At 51.4% G+C, this 17,422-nt stretch overlaps 1 protein-coding gene and 1 pseudogene across 2 annotated transcripts in view; both read left to right on the forward strand.

Annotated features, from left to right (window-relative positions):
- Nucleotides 1–1,575: 1,575 nt before the first annotated feature.
- The window catches only part of PREX1 (phosphatidylinositol-3,4,5-trisphosphate dependent Rac exchange factor 1), a 172,707-nt gene continuing 156,860 nt past the window's right edge, over nucleotides 1,576–17,422 (forward strand). The window contains exon 1 of one of the 2 annotated variants that reach the window (XM_016143709.2): nucleotides 1,576–1,939. In XM_016143709.2, the coding sequence (XP_015999195.2) occupies nucleotides 1,730–1,939 (210 nt within the window). In that variant the 5' untranslated portion in view covers nucleotides 1,576–1,729. The remainder of the gene's footprint in view (nucleotides 1,940–17,422) is intronic. The other variant, XM_016143708.2, reaches the window with a different exon arrangement.
- LOC118610571 lies at nucleotides 4,672–4,789 on the forward strand (annotated as a pseudogene).

Consider the following 17,422-nt stretch of genomic DNA (forward strand, 5'->3'; position numbering starts at 1 on the left):
TGAGGCTCAGAGAGGTGTTGTGACCAGGCTAAGGTCACACGGCAGAGCTACTCCAAAGACCTCTACAATTTTCTGAGAACCTTGGGAGTCGCCCACCTTTTAGGCACAATTAACTCCACTACTTACACCTAGTTGGCTCATCCACCAGGGAAACTTCACTCACCCAAGGCCCAGATCAAATGCTAACTTGTCCATGATCCCAAAGTCACAGAGCTTGGAGGGCAGAAGCTACCCCACTCCCAATCTGTGTCTTTAGGCACTTTCAGTATTTACCCAGAGGCCAGTGGAAGGACAGTCCTGGGGGTTGAAAAATAAATAAGCAATAATATTCCTGCCTAAATAATACAGTCTATGGAGAGATATTATATGAATCGACTAATCCACTGCAGAGATATCTATCTAGTGGGTGAATAGGGATTATGGGGATAGGTTGGAGAATGGGGCCTGGCCAAGAGGGCTGTTTATATGTGCAATAATTAAGAATAAACATTTATAGTGGACTTTCTCCATGCTGGGTACTGTTCCACGTGCTCCCTATGGATTAACACATAACTGTGCATGACCCCACGAGCTACCTACTATTTTTAGTCCCATTGTATTGATGGGAACACTGAGGCGCTTGGGGGCAAGGAAAGCAGCCCAAGGTCTCCCAGCTAGCAAGTGAGGTAGATGGGATTTGAACCTGAGCCGCATACCTTCCTGTGAGGCAGGCCAGGTCGTTTGTCAAACGTCAGCAGATTATCAAGGTCACACAGAGAGCAACCTGGACTAGAAGCCGGGTTCCCAAGGCCTTACCCTGGGCGGTGGGGAGATGGGAGGGGTACGCGGGCAGAGCAGCTGCCATTTACTGAGAGCATATAATTTCTGTGGAAAAGGCAGGCTCAGTTCATGGGGGCAAAGAAGTTCAGAAACAAAAAGGAAGGGATAAGGGAAAGAAAAAAGAAAAGAGGAAGAAAGAGCGCGCGAGAGAACCACGCGTCTTTCCTCCCAAGGTCGTGGCAGCGCCCGAGGGGACCCTAAGGGCTGGGTGTCCCAAAGAAGACACGGCCCGGGCGGGGGCCGCCCCTCTTTCTGGCCGGAGGCGGCGGGGGCGCGCGTGCCGGGGCGGGCTTGCTCCCCAGCGCCTCCGCCGAGAGCTCCTCCAAGCGGTGTTTACTGAGCCGAGCAGCGGCCGCGGCGGCCGGACCGGCGTGCGTGTGCCTGCGCGCGGGGGGTGTCGCGTGTGTCGGGTGGGAGTGGCGTCGCCCTCGGCGGCGGCGGCGGGGGCGCCACGCGTCGCGGCGCAGAGTTGGTGCGCTGGTCTCCGAGCTCCGCGGGGCCCCTTCCGGAGGGTTCCAGCCCCAGCGCCCCGAGCGCCCCCGCTCCGGCCGCGCCGCGCTTCCGACGTCGCTGCGGAGCGCCGCGGCGCGTCTCTGCGGCTCAGCGCGGCGTGGCACTTGGCAGACGCTCCCTGGGCGGCAGGGCGGCGGGGCCAGCCGTCTGGGAGCCCCCGAGGGCCGCCTCCTCCCGCCTCCGCCCGCCCCTGGTCCAGCCCCCGCGCTCCGCCTCCGCCCCCGGCCCGGGCCGCCTGTCCCCAGTCCCGCCAGCCCGCCGCGCCATGCGCCGGGCCCGCAGCTGAGCCCGGCCCGCCGGCGCGCCCCGTCCGGGATGGGGAGCCTGGACGCCTGAGTCGCCGTTCGGCGCGACCTCCGCGCGGGGGAAGGAGCCGGCGCCGCGCCGCCGCACCAGAATGGAGGTACCCGGCGGCAGCGATCCCAGAGACGGGGCTGGGGAAGGTGCCCCCCCGGACCCTCGGGCCCCCGGCGCCGCCGCCCCCAGCTCCGGCCCGTGCGCGGCCGCTCGGGATTCGGAGCGCCAGCTGCGCCTTCGCCTCTGCGTCCTCAACGAGATTCTGGGCACCGAGAGGGACTACGTGGGCACCTTGCGCTTTTTGCAGTCGGTGAGTGTGTCCCAGGGAGCCGGGGGACAGCGGAGCGCCGGGGCCTCAGAGCGGGGCGGTCCCTACAACCTGTGGCCGCGGTCCCCGGGGGTCTCGAGAGTCGCCTTAAGGGCGCCTCTTGGGGCGCGCAGAGAAGTGAGGCGACCCGGGCTTCTCCAGTGCTGAGCTGTCGCCTCCCTGGCGGGCCCGCAGTCCAGCCCTGACCTGGGGACTCCCGCACTTGGTACCCCCCCCACCCCACGCCGGCGCGCTGCCCTTTTGTCTTTTTCTTTCCCCCTCCCCGGGGCCTTTCGAATAGTTTTTAAATTAGTTACATCCGCGAGGCAGGGGCTCTGGGACCCAGGCGCTGGGAGCTTTAGCTCTTGCGTGCTTTCCTCGGGGGTTTTCTTCGTCGCGCAGTACATCACCAACTCTGTAGCCAGGGCGGACCCTGCAAATGCTAGAAGCCCCGTGTCCCTCCGCGCCGAGTAGGACAAAACTCACAGCCCAGAGGAGGGACGGAGATCGACAAAACTCCGGGGTAGGACCCTGGTCCCCACGCACGCACTTTTGCTGGAGCTCGGGGAGCGTGGAGCTCGAACGCACGACTCGGCAGTCCAGTCCCCGCTCCCCCACCTCCAAGTTGCAAAACCGCAGCGACAGACTGACTGTACAATAACAACTGAGCGTTTACTGTGTGGCAGGCGCCTACATGTGTCATTAGAAGATTTAACCTTCACGAGTGGCTCATGAAGTAGGGACGAGTGTTTCCCCCAGTTTTTAGATGGGAGAGTTTAGTTCCAGAGAGGTTGAGTAACTTGCCCAGAATCACACAGGTAGTTAATTAGGGATAGTGGCTTTTGAATTAGGGCAGGCCCGGCGGGTGCTCTAAACCCCTATCCTATGCTGCATATCATCTTCTTCTTTTCCTCCTCCTTCTACTTCTTCTTCTTTTCTGTTAGAGGGAGGAAGGGGCCGCTTCCCTACTCTCCTAGGAAGTGAGAAAAGTGGCCGGGGTGGAGGGGGTGGGTCGGGCCCAGCCTCGCTGGAAGTTAGGAGACTCCAAGCCTTTAATCTCCGTGCCTCCTGCTGGGACCTCATTTACTCCCTTCTCTGCTCTAGGAAGTCTTTTAATCCTAGTTCAGGAAGGGCTGGTGGGGGCAGTGGTGGTTCCTTTAGAGACCTCAGAGCCACGCTCTGCAGCTACCAGTCTGGAGGGCGGGTTTTGCGGGGGGGTCCCCCAGTATCTTGAGGGGTTAACTGAAGCTGTGCGGGGTCCGAGTTCCAACTCGGAGAAAAGACCCCTTAGATCGTGAAAAGAGGTTGTGTGTGTGTGTGTGTGTGTGTGTGTGTGTGTCGGAAAGTGGGGGGAGCTGTACAGACATTGAAAACCATTTGGCTAAAGGACCTTTTTAGAAAGGCCTATAAGAATAAGGCAGGGTTAGCTTTTTTTTTTTTTCCCCCATCTCGCCCTCTCTCACAGTTTAAAAAAAAAAAAAAAAAGAAAAAGAATCTGCTCAGTTTGAAGCTGGCAGTTTCTGAATTAAAGATGTAGACAGCCCTGACATCTCTGAACAATGTCAAATTCTAGGGAACTCCTTACCTCTCCTTCTGAGCCACTCCCTGCTCAGTCTGTGAGGGAAAGAGGAAAGACAAACCAATTTCGATATTCATGGGAAAGAAAGCCCTTGCCCTAGATGGTGTGGGTGCATTTCAGACCAGATACAGAATGCATTTGGGTTAACTGTGGTTTTTAATTGTCCGTGTGTAGAGTCTGAGTAAGTTGGAATAGGGAAATTGATTAGAATCAACCGTTCTTATTATTGAAGAAATAAGGAAAAAAAGATTTCTCTACTTCTACATTATTCGCTGAGTTCGTCGTTTTTGTTTTTGTTTTTTTGGATTGACTTGTCAGCTCTGTGATGAAAGACATCTTGGACCAGTCATGCCACCTGTCCTGGCCTCAGTTTCTCCACCTGTAAAACTAGGGGGATGGGAATCCAGGCTTCCCTTCTGCTTGTCCTTTCGGGTGTCCCCACGCTGGTGCCAGAAACAAGACTGATTGTGTAACATGACCAGCCATACCTTGTTTGTGAGTCGCAGAAGGCCTCTCCCATTTTGCTCCATCAGAAATGCCCCTCAACAAGCCAAGGCCTTTTCATTTTGAAAACCCAGGGCTCAGAGCTTCAGGAACTGCTAATTACCAAGGCTTGCCACGCAGTGAGGTTGGCAGACTGCAGGTTGTGATTCTCTTCTGTCTTCCCACTCTCTCCTCTCAGCCTTTATACTTGCTAAGGGATTTTCCCCTGTGCCTCCTGGCTTGGGAGAATGGAAGAATGCTTAATAATCCCTCCCTGCTCTTAAGTCCATGTGGCAGAGGCAGGCCTGCAAGGGCTGCCCCAGCCTCCATGTGTCCTTGGTTTTAAGGTTCCATTGCCAGTAGAAATGAAGGCTTTGTGTAGACTGAGCATTGTGGAAGGGGCAGAAAAATCAGGTCTCAGTTCCTGCAGTCAAGAGAGGATAGTGTCATGAAGGTGACAAAATGGGGCTCTATGAATTAAGTACAAGGCTGGGCTCTGGAGCCGGACCGCTTGGGATCAATCATGTCCTTGAGCTCTGTGACCTTAGGCAAGTGGCTTAACCTTTTTGAGCCTCACTTTCCTCATTTGTAAAATGGAGGATGATAATAGAAATTATCTTAGAGAGTTTTTAAGAGGATAAGTGAGTTATATAAAGAAATATAAAGCACTTATGTCTATGGCCATGCCACCTGAGCAAGCCCAATCCTGTCTGGTCTCGGAAGCTAAGCAGGGTCGGGCCTGGTTAGTACTTGGATGGGAGACCACCTAGGAAGACTAGGCGCTGTAGGCATAAAAAAAAGGGGGGGGGATTGTAAGCTGATAAGGTCCTTTCAATCTGTGAGGTCAACCAAGGATTCCCTCGCCTATAAAAGAGAAAAATAAAGCACTTCTTGCCTTGGCAAGAAGTAAGGTGTATAAGTGTTAGTTATTATCGTTAATTATTATGTTATATTATAGTTATATAATACAGGTGAGTAGGGTTATAGGATTCCAGCATCCAAAGAGCAGAGGTGGTCAGGGAGGGCTGCCTGGAGGAAGCGAGACCTGAGTCAGCACTGAAGGGAGGACAGGGACTCTGAGTGAATTTCCGTTTGACCGTCTAAACTCTGGCCACAGGAACCAGCGGTTTTGTTGGGTTCCGGGCCAGGGACCCTGTGTTTCCTCCAGAATCTCCCCATCTTTCCCCACTTCCTTCAGGAACTAGATTGTAACCCCTCCCCATCTCCAAGGGGGACTGAGGACTTTGGTGCTGTGTTTCGTATATGTTTATTGAAGAGTCATGGAAAGACAAGGACAGCCCTTTCGTAGAGATGCTGGATCTCTTTTGGGAGGCACTGCAGAGGTTATGGGAGAAATTGCCTGGCTTCTGACTCTGAAGCTTGGCTCTCAGCATTGAGAAGCCCCAACTGTGTTGGTTGCTCCCTGTGTGCTCTGCAGTGTTGGTGATGGTAACAGCAATGACAGTTGTTACTGTATAGGAACCGACACTCGTTCATCATTTACTATTTATTCTAAGCACTTTGCTCGTATCAACTCATTTGATCTTCCCATCACCTCTATGAAGGGGTGCTGTTGCGATCCCCACTGACAGATGAGGAAACTGAGGCACAGATAGTTTAAATGAGCTTCCCTGGGTTGCGTAGACAGCATTGCCAGGATTTGATCCCAGGCTGCTGACCCCAGAACTTGTGTCCCTAGCAGATTGCTTCTGGCTTACAAAGGACTTGGCACATGATTGATTAAAGTGGCAGAACTGGGCTTGAAACCCAGGTCTGTGTGGCCCTGACCCTCTGCCTGTGCCTCCTTCAGTTAGTTCCCCTCTGTGACTATTTTTGTCTCTTCTGCAGAATGGCCAGTACCGTAGAATGGAAATGTCAGGCTGCCGGGTTCCTCCTCTGGATTCCGTGTCTGTTTGCAGCGTGAGGGTTGAGTATGGGGCTCTGGAACCAGGCTGCTGATGTTCAAATCCTGGCTTTACTCACACAGACTGTAGGTGGCCCTGGGCGGGTCACCAACTTGCCCTATGGCTCAGCTGCCCCATCTGCACCATGGGCACAGTCTAGCACCTGGGTCATAGAGGTGTTGTAAAACGTGAATGAGCCTGAGGTTAAAGCCTCAGAACTATGCCAGGCACAAGGTAGGTCTTGAGAATGCTTTTGTGGCTTTTTTGAAGGATTTGTTGCAATGGGGGGCAGATGAAGGTGTCAGTTTGGGGCTCAAAGGGTTGCCCTTTAAAGAGGAGGCAGATCGAGTTTTGGACCCACCTGCCCCTTGGTTGGTTTGGGGTCCCTTCCTGCAAGGGGGGATGTCTCAGGGACAGGTGCCAATGGGTCCTGTGATGGGTGTGCCAGCTGGGCAGTGGTGGCAAGAGAGACTCCCGGGTGGGGTTGGTCAGCAGCTTCCCGCAAGGGCTTCCTTTGGCTGAGGACAGAGATCTGTCACTCTCAGACCCAGAGGGTCTGCCTCACTGGCTGGGTTGGGCCTGGGTCCCCGAGGGTCAGGGGCTGTGGGCAGAAAACTCCCAGAATGCTTTCTGTGGTTCTGCTTTTTTGGGGGTAGGAGACCAAAACTCTCCTTCTCATTGGAGCTCTGCTTGCCAAAACAAGAAACTGTGGTTTTGTGTTGTCACTATTTTTTTTTTTTTTTTAAAACGTTCTGTGCTGTCAGACTAGGGAACAGTGTCAGGGATGGGGGTGGGAGGGCACAGTTTTCATTCTGTGGTCATTGAGACAAAATCACCTACCCAGCGACTTGGGGGATTTTACGAGGTTATGTTGCAAAAAGTAGGCTGTTAAATGTGTATAACACAGTTCCGCTTTGGGAAAATAAACAGTAACCATGATATTCATATGTACATTGTATGTATAATATTACAGGAGTTTGGAGAAAAGGCTGAACAGATGTGTATCTTGTGGAGAAAGAAGCAAGAAGATAAAAAAGGAAAAAATGTACTAAGAAATTCTGTTTGTTTTGCCATTTTCATAGAAAATCGTGCAATGTATGTGAGTGTAGTTTTTACAAAATGCCAACAGAATTATATTTTCAGCATGAAAATTAGATTAATGCAACAGCAATAGCGATAATAATTTGCTAACACTTAAATAGTGCTAAATATTGGCAAGCTCTTTGTAAAGCATTCTCTGTGTATCGACTCAAAAGTTCCAGGTATTATTGTGCTTCCTATTTTAAAAAGTAAACAAAGGCACAGAAGAGGTCAGATCAGTTTCCCAAGATCACACAGCCTGACTGAGCTGGGATTCGAACCCAGGCAGTCTGCCTGCATAGCTCACATTCTTTGCCCCTGCCCTGAACTGCCCCAACATGATTCCGTGTTCATGACCAAGACGACCGCCTTTGTGAGACCTCTGGGCTGCTCAAGTGGGCAAGAATTAAGCCCCAAAGTTCAAATTATCTGAGCTTTAGGATACTGAAGAGCCTGGACCAGGACACTTTGTATTGGGCTGAGCATTATCAGGAAGCCTGATAATCTTTTGATGATAAAATCCGGTGCCAGCAGGAGTTAAATGGGCCCCATCTCAAATTTGTGTATGGCAAACAGAGCTACAAAAAGGTGAAACCATAAAGAAATCAGATTACTTTTCCCCGCATGCCGGTTTTTATGGAGCACCTGCTCTATATTCCAGGCAGTGTTCTAGGCCAGGAAAATGCAGCCATCAACAGGGCCAATGTGGTCCTTGTCCTTCTGGGAAGGATGACCCAATGGAGATACTAGAACTTGTGCATTCGAATGAATGTCTCTTCAAACGAGCATACTGGACACCCATTTACTATTATTCTGGTGTTTGCTCTCGTAATCAGTTATCAATCACTTGAAGAAGAGATGGATGGGGTTGGTGTCCCTGGCTTTCGGAGGCTTCACAGTATCCCTTTCTGAGAGACTGTCCTCTTTATTAAGGCGGGGAGCAGAAGACCTGTTGGGCTTGGGGCCACTCCCTCAGATCAAGGAACCCACATCCTCTTTGCTTCACAGCCCCCACCCCCCCCCCCCCTTAAAACTTTTGCAAGAGTTAAGTCTTTGAGGCTGGCCATGCCTGGCGGCAAAACTTGACCTCTCAGATTTTTGTGATTTCTCTCCTTTTATCCAACAGACACAGGCTCTCTGACTGGAACCCTGGTGGGGAGGGGGTGATCAGGGTGGGGTGATCGTCAGAGCAGCGTGCGGTATCCCACCAGCCCTGTTCCCCAGGCACAGGGTGAGGTCAGAGCTGATTGAGAGCAAGCTGGGGGTGGGTGGGGTGTCCGAATCTCCTTGTTTGCAATGAAACCCTCCCCCAGAGGGACCCCCTGCAGAAGTGTGGCCCACAGAAGGGGGCGAACTCTGGTCAGAGGTATGTGCGGTGGCCTTGCAGTTGGTCAGGATTTCATCCCGCAAGTTCTGGGGAGAGGGCTTGGGTGGCCCATGCCCTTCTCTGGGAATCTTTGTCTTTGTCTGAATCAAGGTCCCTCTTAAAGAGGTTCCATGGGGCATTTCTAGCCCTAGCAGCTGGTCCGAGGTGAATCCTTTCATCTTTCAACCCTCAGCACTGTTGACATATTGAGGGGGATCATTCTTTGTTGTGGGGGGCTGTCCTGTGCATTGTGGGATGTTTAATAGCATCCTTGGCCTCTACCCACCACATACCAATAGCATCTCCTTCCCCTATTTGGGACAATCAAATATATTTATGTTTAAATAAATGGCACGATATATATATATATATATATACACACACACACACATATGTATATGTATATATACATATATATGTGTGTGTGTATATTTATATATATGTGTATATATATATATACATATATATAAATAAAATTTGTACCTTTTACCCAGCAGTGCGTCTTGGGTTCAGAGTGAAGAGCATGGACTCTAGAGACAAATGGCCTGGGTCCGAATCTTAGCTCTGCCCCTGTGTGACCTTGGGCAAGTCCCTTTGCCTCTCTGAGCTCTGATTTTCCTATTTGTAAAATGGAGATGATCGTAGCCCTCAGAGGGTTGCTGTGAGGAGCGAGGACGGTCATCCACATGCCCGGCACAGCCGAGCCCTGAGACAAGGTCCGTTTTTGCCCAGGTACCTGCCGTAGCCTCTCCTGTTCTCTGAGGGGGAAGCCCTCTAGCCTCCTTGTCCTGCGTGGATTCTAAGTTTATTTTTATTTTCTTAGCTCTGTAAGGACCAGAAGGGGACCTGCCTACCCCTCTTTTGTCTTGCGGTCAGACACTCAGTCTGTGTTTATCCGCCTGGTTCCTTCCCCAGGGTGGAACCGACAGATGATCCCTTGATTCTGGGCCAGGGGAGGCAAGGCTATTTCAGGCTGGCAGGACAAGGGCCATGAAGGCTGGCGGAGGCAGGTGGCATTGGCCACCGGGACCCGGGGTCTTGCACTTTCTCCCTTGCAGGGGAGGGTGAGTGGCTTCTGTAAGGAGCTGTTCTCAGGAGGAGCAAGGCCAGGGTCAGAGCAGGGTATGGGCCATCAGTGCTTTCATTCACTAGTTTACCTATTCATTCAATAAATGGACCAGACAGTGGGCCAGACATTGGGCTGGGTGCAGGCCTGTGACCAGGACAAGATGGACAAAGTCATTGTCCTCATGGAGTCGTCAGATACTTGAAAGAGATCACTTGAGAAACTGACGAGAGTTATAATAATAACAGAATCCACTGAGGCCCTGCTTTGTGCCAGGTACTGTGCTAAGTGCTTTGTACGGATTCTCTCTTTGAGCCCTTGCAACAACCCTCTGAGGCAGAACAGGTATCGTCATTGTACCTGTTTTGCAGATGAGGAAACTAAGGCCCAGAGAGGTTGAGTAACTTGCTCAAGTCCGCACAGTTGGGGCATAGATACACCAGGAAGGAAATATAATGGGGATGTGTTGGTGATAGAGATCGTGGCATCCTTTGAGATGGAGCGGTCAAGGTGTAGGCCTCTCCGAGGAGGTGACATGTGATCTGAGTCCTGTGGCAGGGAAGGAGCCAGCTGTGGAAGGGGTCAGGAGAAGCGTGTTCAGGTGGAGGGAACAGCATGTGCCAGGGCCCTGAGGCAGCGCCATGCTTGGCTGGTTTGAGGAACAGCGGGAGGCAAGGGTGGTTGGAGGGGAGAGTGGGGGAGACGAGGTTGGCATGGGTGGCCAGGGCCAGGTGGCGTGAGCCTCGTGTGCACAGTGAGCAGTTTGGGTTTTATTCTTAGTGGGGTGAGGAGCCCTTGGAGGGTTTTCAGCAGGGATGTGTCATGCATGGTCTGATAGATGATCTGAACAGCAGGATTATGCAATGGCCTTCCCAAGGTCCCAGTAACCACCTCCTGCATACAGCCCGGATGCCTGTCCTGGAGGGAGGAACATACCTTCCCCTCCCCAGGCAAATTCCTGGTCTGCTGTCAGGTTGCTGTGTGACTCAGTCTCTGTCCCCTGACTCCGTCTCAACCTCCCTACGGGTACTGCATCTGAGTCCCACACATCTGAAGAAGAGTTTCGGGGGTCCTGTTTGTGGCTTGGATATGGACAGGCTGCGTGGGCAGCCACTGTTCGGCAGGGCTGTTGATGGAAGATGGGTCTCTGCTTCCTGTGGGGGAGTCAGACACCCCTGGTTATCTGTTCAGGAAACTAATTTGCATGATTAAAAACTGTTTGTTTCCACCATCTACTCCACCCTCTACTCACAGCCATCATAACAACACTTTACGTGATGCTAGCTCTCACCCCTGCCCTGTGAGGGGTGTCTTTTTTAGACCCACTTCACAGGTAAGGAAAACTGAGGCACAGAGAGGTAAAGTGGCTTGCCCAAGGACATACCATGGAGAAGTGGCCAAGGCTATTACAGTGGCTCTCTCTGCTTCCACCCTGCCTGCACATTCTGTTGTTCTCTGTACACAGCTAGAGGGTTCTAGTTAGCACCTGCGCCAGCCAGCTCATTGCCACTGCCCTGTTCCCACTTCCCTCTGAGTAGAAGCAAAGCCCTTAGAATGGCCTAGAAGATCCTGCCAGCTCTGCCTCTCCTGCTTCACTGGTCTCCTCTCCTGTGAGTCTTTTCTTTCTCATGCCGTTGTTCTTAATTGAGATAAACCTCACTTTCTCAAAGTGTGAGATTCGGGAGACCATGGTTTGAGCATCTTCACAAAGGTGTGCGGTCACCGCCACTACTATCTAATTCCAGGATCTCTTCCTGCTCTACTCCCTCCCTCATCCCCTCCCTGGCTCTATCTCTGCTTTTTCAAATGCACCAGGCTTGTTCCTGCCTCAGGGTCTTCTCACTTGCTCTGCCTGGAATGCTCCCGCCATCCCATGGCTCGCTCCTTTGGGCCTTTGCTCAAACCTCATGTCCTTGAGAGGTCTTCTCTGACCCCTCCTCCCCCATTCAAACATGTACTCCGCCGCCGCCTCACCCCTTCCCGCCTCCTCCTCCCTGCATTACTTTTTATTCACTTCGTCCTTCTGGCACCAAGAACATTGCCTGGCCCATAGTAGGTGCTCATGAAATATTTGTTGCATGAAAAGAATTCTTCTCCTATATACATGTTTATGTTTTCTTACATAATGTGATTATCTTGACATACATAACTGCGGAGTATTTTCGAGCAGGCTTCGGGGACCTGGGACTGAGATAGTCCGATGCTCTCTAACATAACCACGGGCACCTGAGCGGTGTGGGCTGAGGGGATTCGGTGCAGGAGAATTTCCTGCAGAGTGCCGTCTCACTCAAGCGCCCAGGGTCTGGCTCAGACTGTCTGTGTCCGAACCGTGTCTCTGCCCCTCAGTGGCCGTGTGACCCTGGGCAAGGGGCTTCTTCTCCCTGGACCTCGGTTTCCTCACCTGGTCACCATGGCAACCTCATCTCCCCCCGCACTCGTACGCCGCAGCCCCAGCAGCTTGCTCTCTGTTCTGGACCGGCACCAGGCTGGTCCCAGCCTCTGAGCCTCTTCCTGGTCGTTCCTCTCGTCCGTAGCACCTCCGACCGAGCCCTGCATCCGGGGCCCTTCCCTCTCTTTGACTGTCACTTTCTCCGAGAGCCTTCCAGTCACGTTCTCTTCATCATCATACCTGTTCTTGGCATCTGTCGCTTTGAGATGATCCTGTCTGTTTATTTGTTTAGGGTCTGCCTCCGCCATTAGGATGTAAGTCGTTCAAGGTCAGGACCCGGGTCTGCTGGCTTCACTGGCAAGTCCCCAGCACCGAGCACATGCCGAGTGCTCTGTTAGTACCGGTCAGAGGAGTGGATGAGTGACTGAAAGGGCTTGAACGGGGTGCACGCTGTGACAGAGACCTTCCTGGTTTCTGATACTTTCTTCATGAGCGGCCGTGACTTTGGGGAGCATGGACCCCAGTGTAGGGAGTGGCTGCAGACTGGCATCCTTGGCCTCCTGCCCTTACCACACAGGGAGGGCAGAGGGAGCTCTGTGTGGTCCCAGCTGCCTGCTGTTGGCCTGCCAGGCTGTTGATAGGGGTGGTTTTTAAGATTTATTTCATCCTCATCACAAAGGTTGTACATACAGTGGGGGAGTGTGCATCAAACCACATTTCTGTATGTCCGTTCAGCTGCAGGCACTCTTTCTGTGAACCAAGTAGGGGAGAATGTTTTGTTGATGTACATTTCTACATATATACTGTATTTATGGGCAATTTGATACATTTTTTCAAAGTTAAGTTTTTGGTAACTTTTTATTTTGATATTTCATGCTCGCAGAGCACCCTTGTAGACCCTATACCCAGATTTACCAATTGATAATCATTGGCTATATTTGCTGTCATCGCACCCACTTTTCCTCTCCCCATCTCCCCCTGTACACACACACACGCACGCATGCATGCACATACACACACGCATGCACACGCACGCATGCATGCACAATTATTCCCAATGCTTTGATCCATTTGAGAGTAACTGTAGCCATGGCACTCCTAAATAATTCAGCATATATTTCCTCGTATCATGGGTATTCTCTTACATAACCACCATACAATGAACAAAATCAGGAAATTTAACAACGATGCTAAATTATATACTCCACGATTCGTATTCTGATTTCACCTATTTTCCTCCAAATGTCCTTTATAGCTCCCCCCCCCCCCCCCGCTGCCACTCCCATCTCCAGTCGAGGGGCTAAGGGTCCAATCCTGGATCAAACATTGTATTTAGTCATTCTGTCTCTTTGGTGATTTTGACCACCTGAGATTTGTGCTGCTGATGGAAAGACACCTTCCGCTAAGGTGAGGCTTTATTGGTGCTTGTCCTGGACCACGGCTCACCAGCTCTGTGACCTTGGGCAGTTGACTCTTCTTGGGCCTAAGTTTCCTTCTCTGCGACATGGGGAAATCTCTGTTTCCAACCCACAGGCTCGTTCTCATCGTCCGCATATTTCATCGAGTCCCTGCTACGTGCCTGTCCCGTTATAGATGCTCGGGATGCAGCAGCCTCAAGGCAGGCAAGCATCTGGGCCCTGGGTGGTGGGAGTCCTACTCCCAAGGCCACTTATTTGGCTACGGTGAAGTAGTAGTGAGCTCTGCGCACGATGCCGGCTCCCAGGGACGCCTGCCACGCACTGGCCGTGTTTGCCGTCGCAGCTTCTTAGGGGACATTTAGAACATAAACACGCATAGAGAAAGTTCTCACCTTTCCAAACAGCCGTTTCACCTTCTGGTGCGTTTCCTCATTCTTTGCGTTTTGTCTTCGCCCGGGTGCGATCACACTGCACACACAGTAGTATTTCTCGCTTCTCTTGCCCCTTCTGTGCACTTCCTCATGTAATGACAGCCGCTCTTCATCACCAAACCCTCAGTGGCTTCGTAACGAAACGTGGGGGCTCCGGATCCCACGGTCTGGGTCGAGTGCTGGCTACTTATTGTCTGCGTGATCGTGGGCAAGCTGCTTGACTTGCGTGTGCCTCAGTTTCCTTAGTTCCGAAAATAGAGCCTACCTCTTAGATTGATGGGTGAGTTAGACTAGCTCAGATCTGTAAAGGTCTCAGGATAATGCCTAGCACTCCTTATTATATATTAGCTATAATCAGGTGAATTAATTGTTATGATTGAACCATTCTTCATTTATAGAGTTCTCAGTTTTTCAGAGTTACAGACCGTGTGCATCTTTGTTCAGCCTACCAGTTCTTTAATCAATTTTATAACTGAGGGCTGAAGAAACCTTTTTTTCTTTACTAATCCAAATAAATCATTGACAACTGGAATCCTAAAATCAGGTGGTCAGAGCTGCAGGAGACCAAGACGTCTTCTCACCCGCTCGTCCAGAAGGGGAAACGGAGGCTCCGAGCTTTCAGTGACTTGGCCCAGGCTTACCAAGTGAGGCTGTGCCTGAGATGGGACTCGAATGCAGGTTTCCTGACTCTTGTCCGTCGATGTTGCGCTTTTGTCCGACAGCTAAGATGCCTCAGAGGGCAGCGGGAGCCTCAAGTCATGTCTGGATAAGTCGGCAGAATCTTGTGTGCCCAGAAGATTCCTGTGTCTTTGGCAAACTTTTCTATCAGCGTCTTTGACTTCAGTGACCATAAGCATTATGTGTGTGTGTGTGCGTGCACACGTGTGCATGCACGCACGCACACACACATGCGCTTGTGCGCCCTTGCTGTGGGCCTAGGTCCTGTGCTGGCTGCCGAAGAAAGGATGTGCTTGAAGCAGAGCCTCTTACCATCGTAGTCCACAGGTCCATATTCACCGGTTCCAAACTAGAGGTTGAACCTCAGGCCAACTCAGGCCTGTAAGTAGGTGTTTTTTTTTTTTTTTTTTTTTTTATTTTTACCCCTACGTAGTTTTTTCTTATTTATTTATTTTTTATGGTGATATTGGTTACCGAAACCCAGTAAGTTTCAGCTGTACACTTTAATGGTAAGGCACATATATATTTACACTATGTGTTCACCTGCCATAGTTAGATTTCTTTCGGTCACCACATATTTGACCCCCCTATACCCCGTCTACCTCCCCCTTCCTCCCCCCCCTCTGGTAACTACCAGTCTATTGTCCATGTCTGTGAGTCTCTGTTTGTTTGTCCTGTTCACTTGTTGCTTTTAGGTTTTATAAGTAGGTTTCGTCAGGCCTGTATAGTATTTGAAATGTTTTTTTTTTGTTAATTGTCAACTCTGCAATATCAAATTTCATACAGAAATCTATATTTCTAGCTTCAGAAATAATCAGAAGGCTTTTATCCACATCAGGCTGCGTTCCTGCAGGCAAACACGTGACTGGAGCTGAGTTAGCGGCTGGCTTCTTTAGACAGGGCTTGCAGCCTTCAGTTTGACACAGTCCCCACCCTTCCCTAATGTCCCTGGCTTTGAAAGCAAACATTGGTTGCCATTCATTACACTTGCTCTGCTGTTTTTTTTTTTTTAAATAGTAGTGTTAAGAGGACAATGAAATATTTCTTCTCACCCTTGTTTTCTATCAAATGGAAAACTAAAAGCCAGACCAAGAGGGTCACATGTTTCAAGAAAAGCAGGAAGTGGCAGGTTTCTCTTTGGAAAAAAGATGTGTTTACTAAGCAAAACAGTGCTTTTCCCTTAAAAGGATATGACTTTCGTTGTCATTACAAAGGATACCATGTCTAGCCACAGCTCACCCCTTACCTGACCGACCCCTGTTGGTATTTGTGGTACGTGTTCCAGTTTGTGGGTGGTCTTTCTGTTCTCTGAGATGGTGTGCGTGGGGGGTAGGGTGGTTCTCCCTTAAAGAGGGTGATTCTGTTATCTCAATTTCCACTTCCTGTGGCCTGTGGGCAATCACTCTCTTTTTCTAATATCGGCTTTTGAAATGAAGGTTCCCACGTTTGTATGTCTTGCTCTGTACTTACGCTCCTTTGGGAGACCCTGGGGTGCAGACCCTAGAGAGGAGGCAGTGGGTTCCAGTGTGAGAAGGTCCCTCAGCTGCCATCTGGGGCCTCCTCTTGGGCTGCAGGACCCTGATACCCTCCCAGTCAGGCTTGGCATCTTCCCACGCCTGTGCAGCCCAGTGGAGACCTCTCCCCTGCCATCTTTCTCCCAAATCACGAAGGTTTCAAAATGATAATACTAACAAATATAATAACGATAATAACACTGCTGTTGCTGATGAGATTAGCAAGAGCTAGTCAGGAAGGAGTCTGGTTGCAAGGTACAGGAAGCCCAGCTCAGACTGCCATAGCCAAAGCGAGAGTTGCTTAACTTGTCTTAGGGAAGGGTCTGTCCGTTGCCAGGGGTGGGCTCTGATTTGGGGCCCATCCCTGAACTCGCCACTGAGACTCTGACTTGACGAGGAGCGAGGAGCCCACCTGGGTCACATGGCAGCCGGGGAACGGTGGTTCCTGGGAAGGGGGACCCCAGGGTGCTGGGAAGGGCAGGGGCGCCAGGTGGGAGCATCCGCTGTCCTCCGGGTTGGTGCCTCCATCCCAGATTGGAAGCCTTCTCCTTCTCCCGGGGGAACCCACTTGTCTGTCACCCGGCCTGCCTGCAGTGCCCCGTTGTTTTTCGGTTCCTACTTTCAAAGCATCACTCACATCCCTCCTCGGGAGGCCATCCCTGATGATTCCAGCTCTTTCCACAGAACTAATAATAACACTGGTGTCCACGTGTGTGAGGTGTTGTGCTCAGTGGATGTGTCCCGAGCAACGTAGTCTCCCAGGGACCCAATGGGAAAGGTGTTCCTATGTGGCCCATGTTACAGATGAGGAAACAGGCTCAGAAAGATTCAGTAAACTGACCAGGGGCACACAGCATCCTTCTCTCTGATTGGAGACTCCGTTGTGTGTGTTTTGTTTTCTTTCAGGCCACCGAGCCTGGGTGCGAATCCAGGTTCTGCTCCTTCTAAGTGCGTCACCTCAGTAAAATGACTTGACTTCCTCTGTGTCTGCAGGAACAAAAATAATAACGGTAGCATCCTAGGCACAGGGCACAGCACGTGCAAAGGCCCTGAGGCAGGAACGTATTGGAACCGCAAGGAGGCCAGAGTCACCGGAACAGAGTGAGCCAGGTGGAGAGTGATTTGGAGGTGAAGTCGGGGAGGTGACGGTAGGAGTGGGAGCCGGTGGGAAGGGGGGGCAGGGCCTTGCAGCCCCCTCACTTGCTCTGAGTGAGATGGGAGCTCCTGGAACTTTGGAGCCGAGGAGGGACAATCTGACTCAGTTTTCTCAAGATCCCTTTGGCTGCCAGTGAAGGGACTGTAGGGGGCCAGGGTGGAGACCGAGGAAAGAGGCTGCTGTAGGTGGCCCAGGTGGTTAAAAATTAATTGTCCCTCCTTAGTGCTCTGTGTGGCCTTGGGTCCTGGCTTGATCTCATTGAGCCTCATCTTTAAAATGGGGTTAAGTATGTTACCTCTTTTAGCAGGCCGTGGGGATGAATCTCATGAGGTGATAAGTGTGAAGTGCTTCCCGGAGCGGCTGGCAGGTTGTAAGCGCTCAGCAAATATTTGCAGAGTGAACCAGTGAGTGAACAACGGGGG

Source organism: Rousettus aegyptiacus, unplaced genomic scaffold (genome assembly GCF_014176215.1).
Source record: "Rousettus aegyptiacus isolate mRouAeg1 unplaced genomic scaffold, mRouAeg1.p scaffold_m13_p_12, whole genome shotgun sequence".
NCBI lineage: Eukaryota > Metazoa > Chordata > Mammalia > Chiroptera > Pteropodidae > Rousettus > Rousettus aegyptiacus.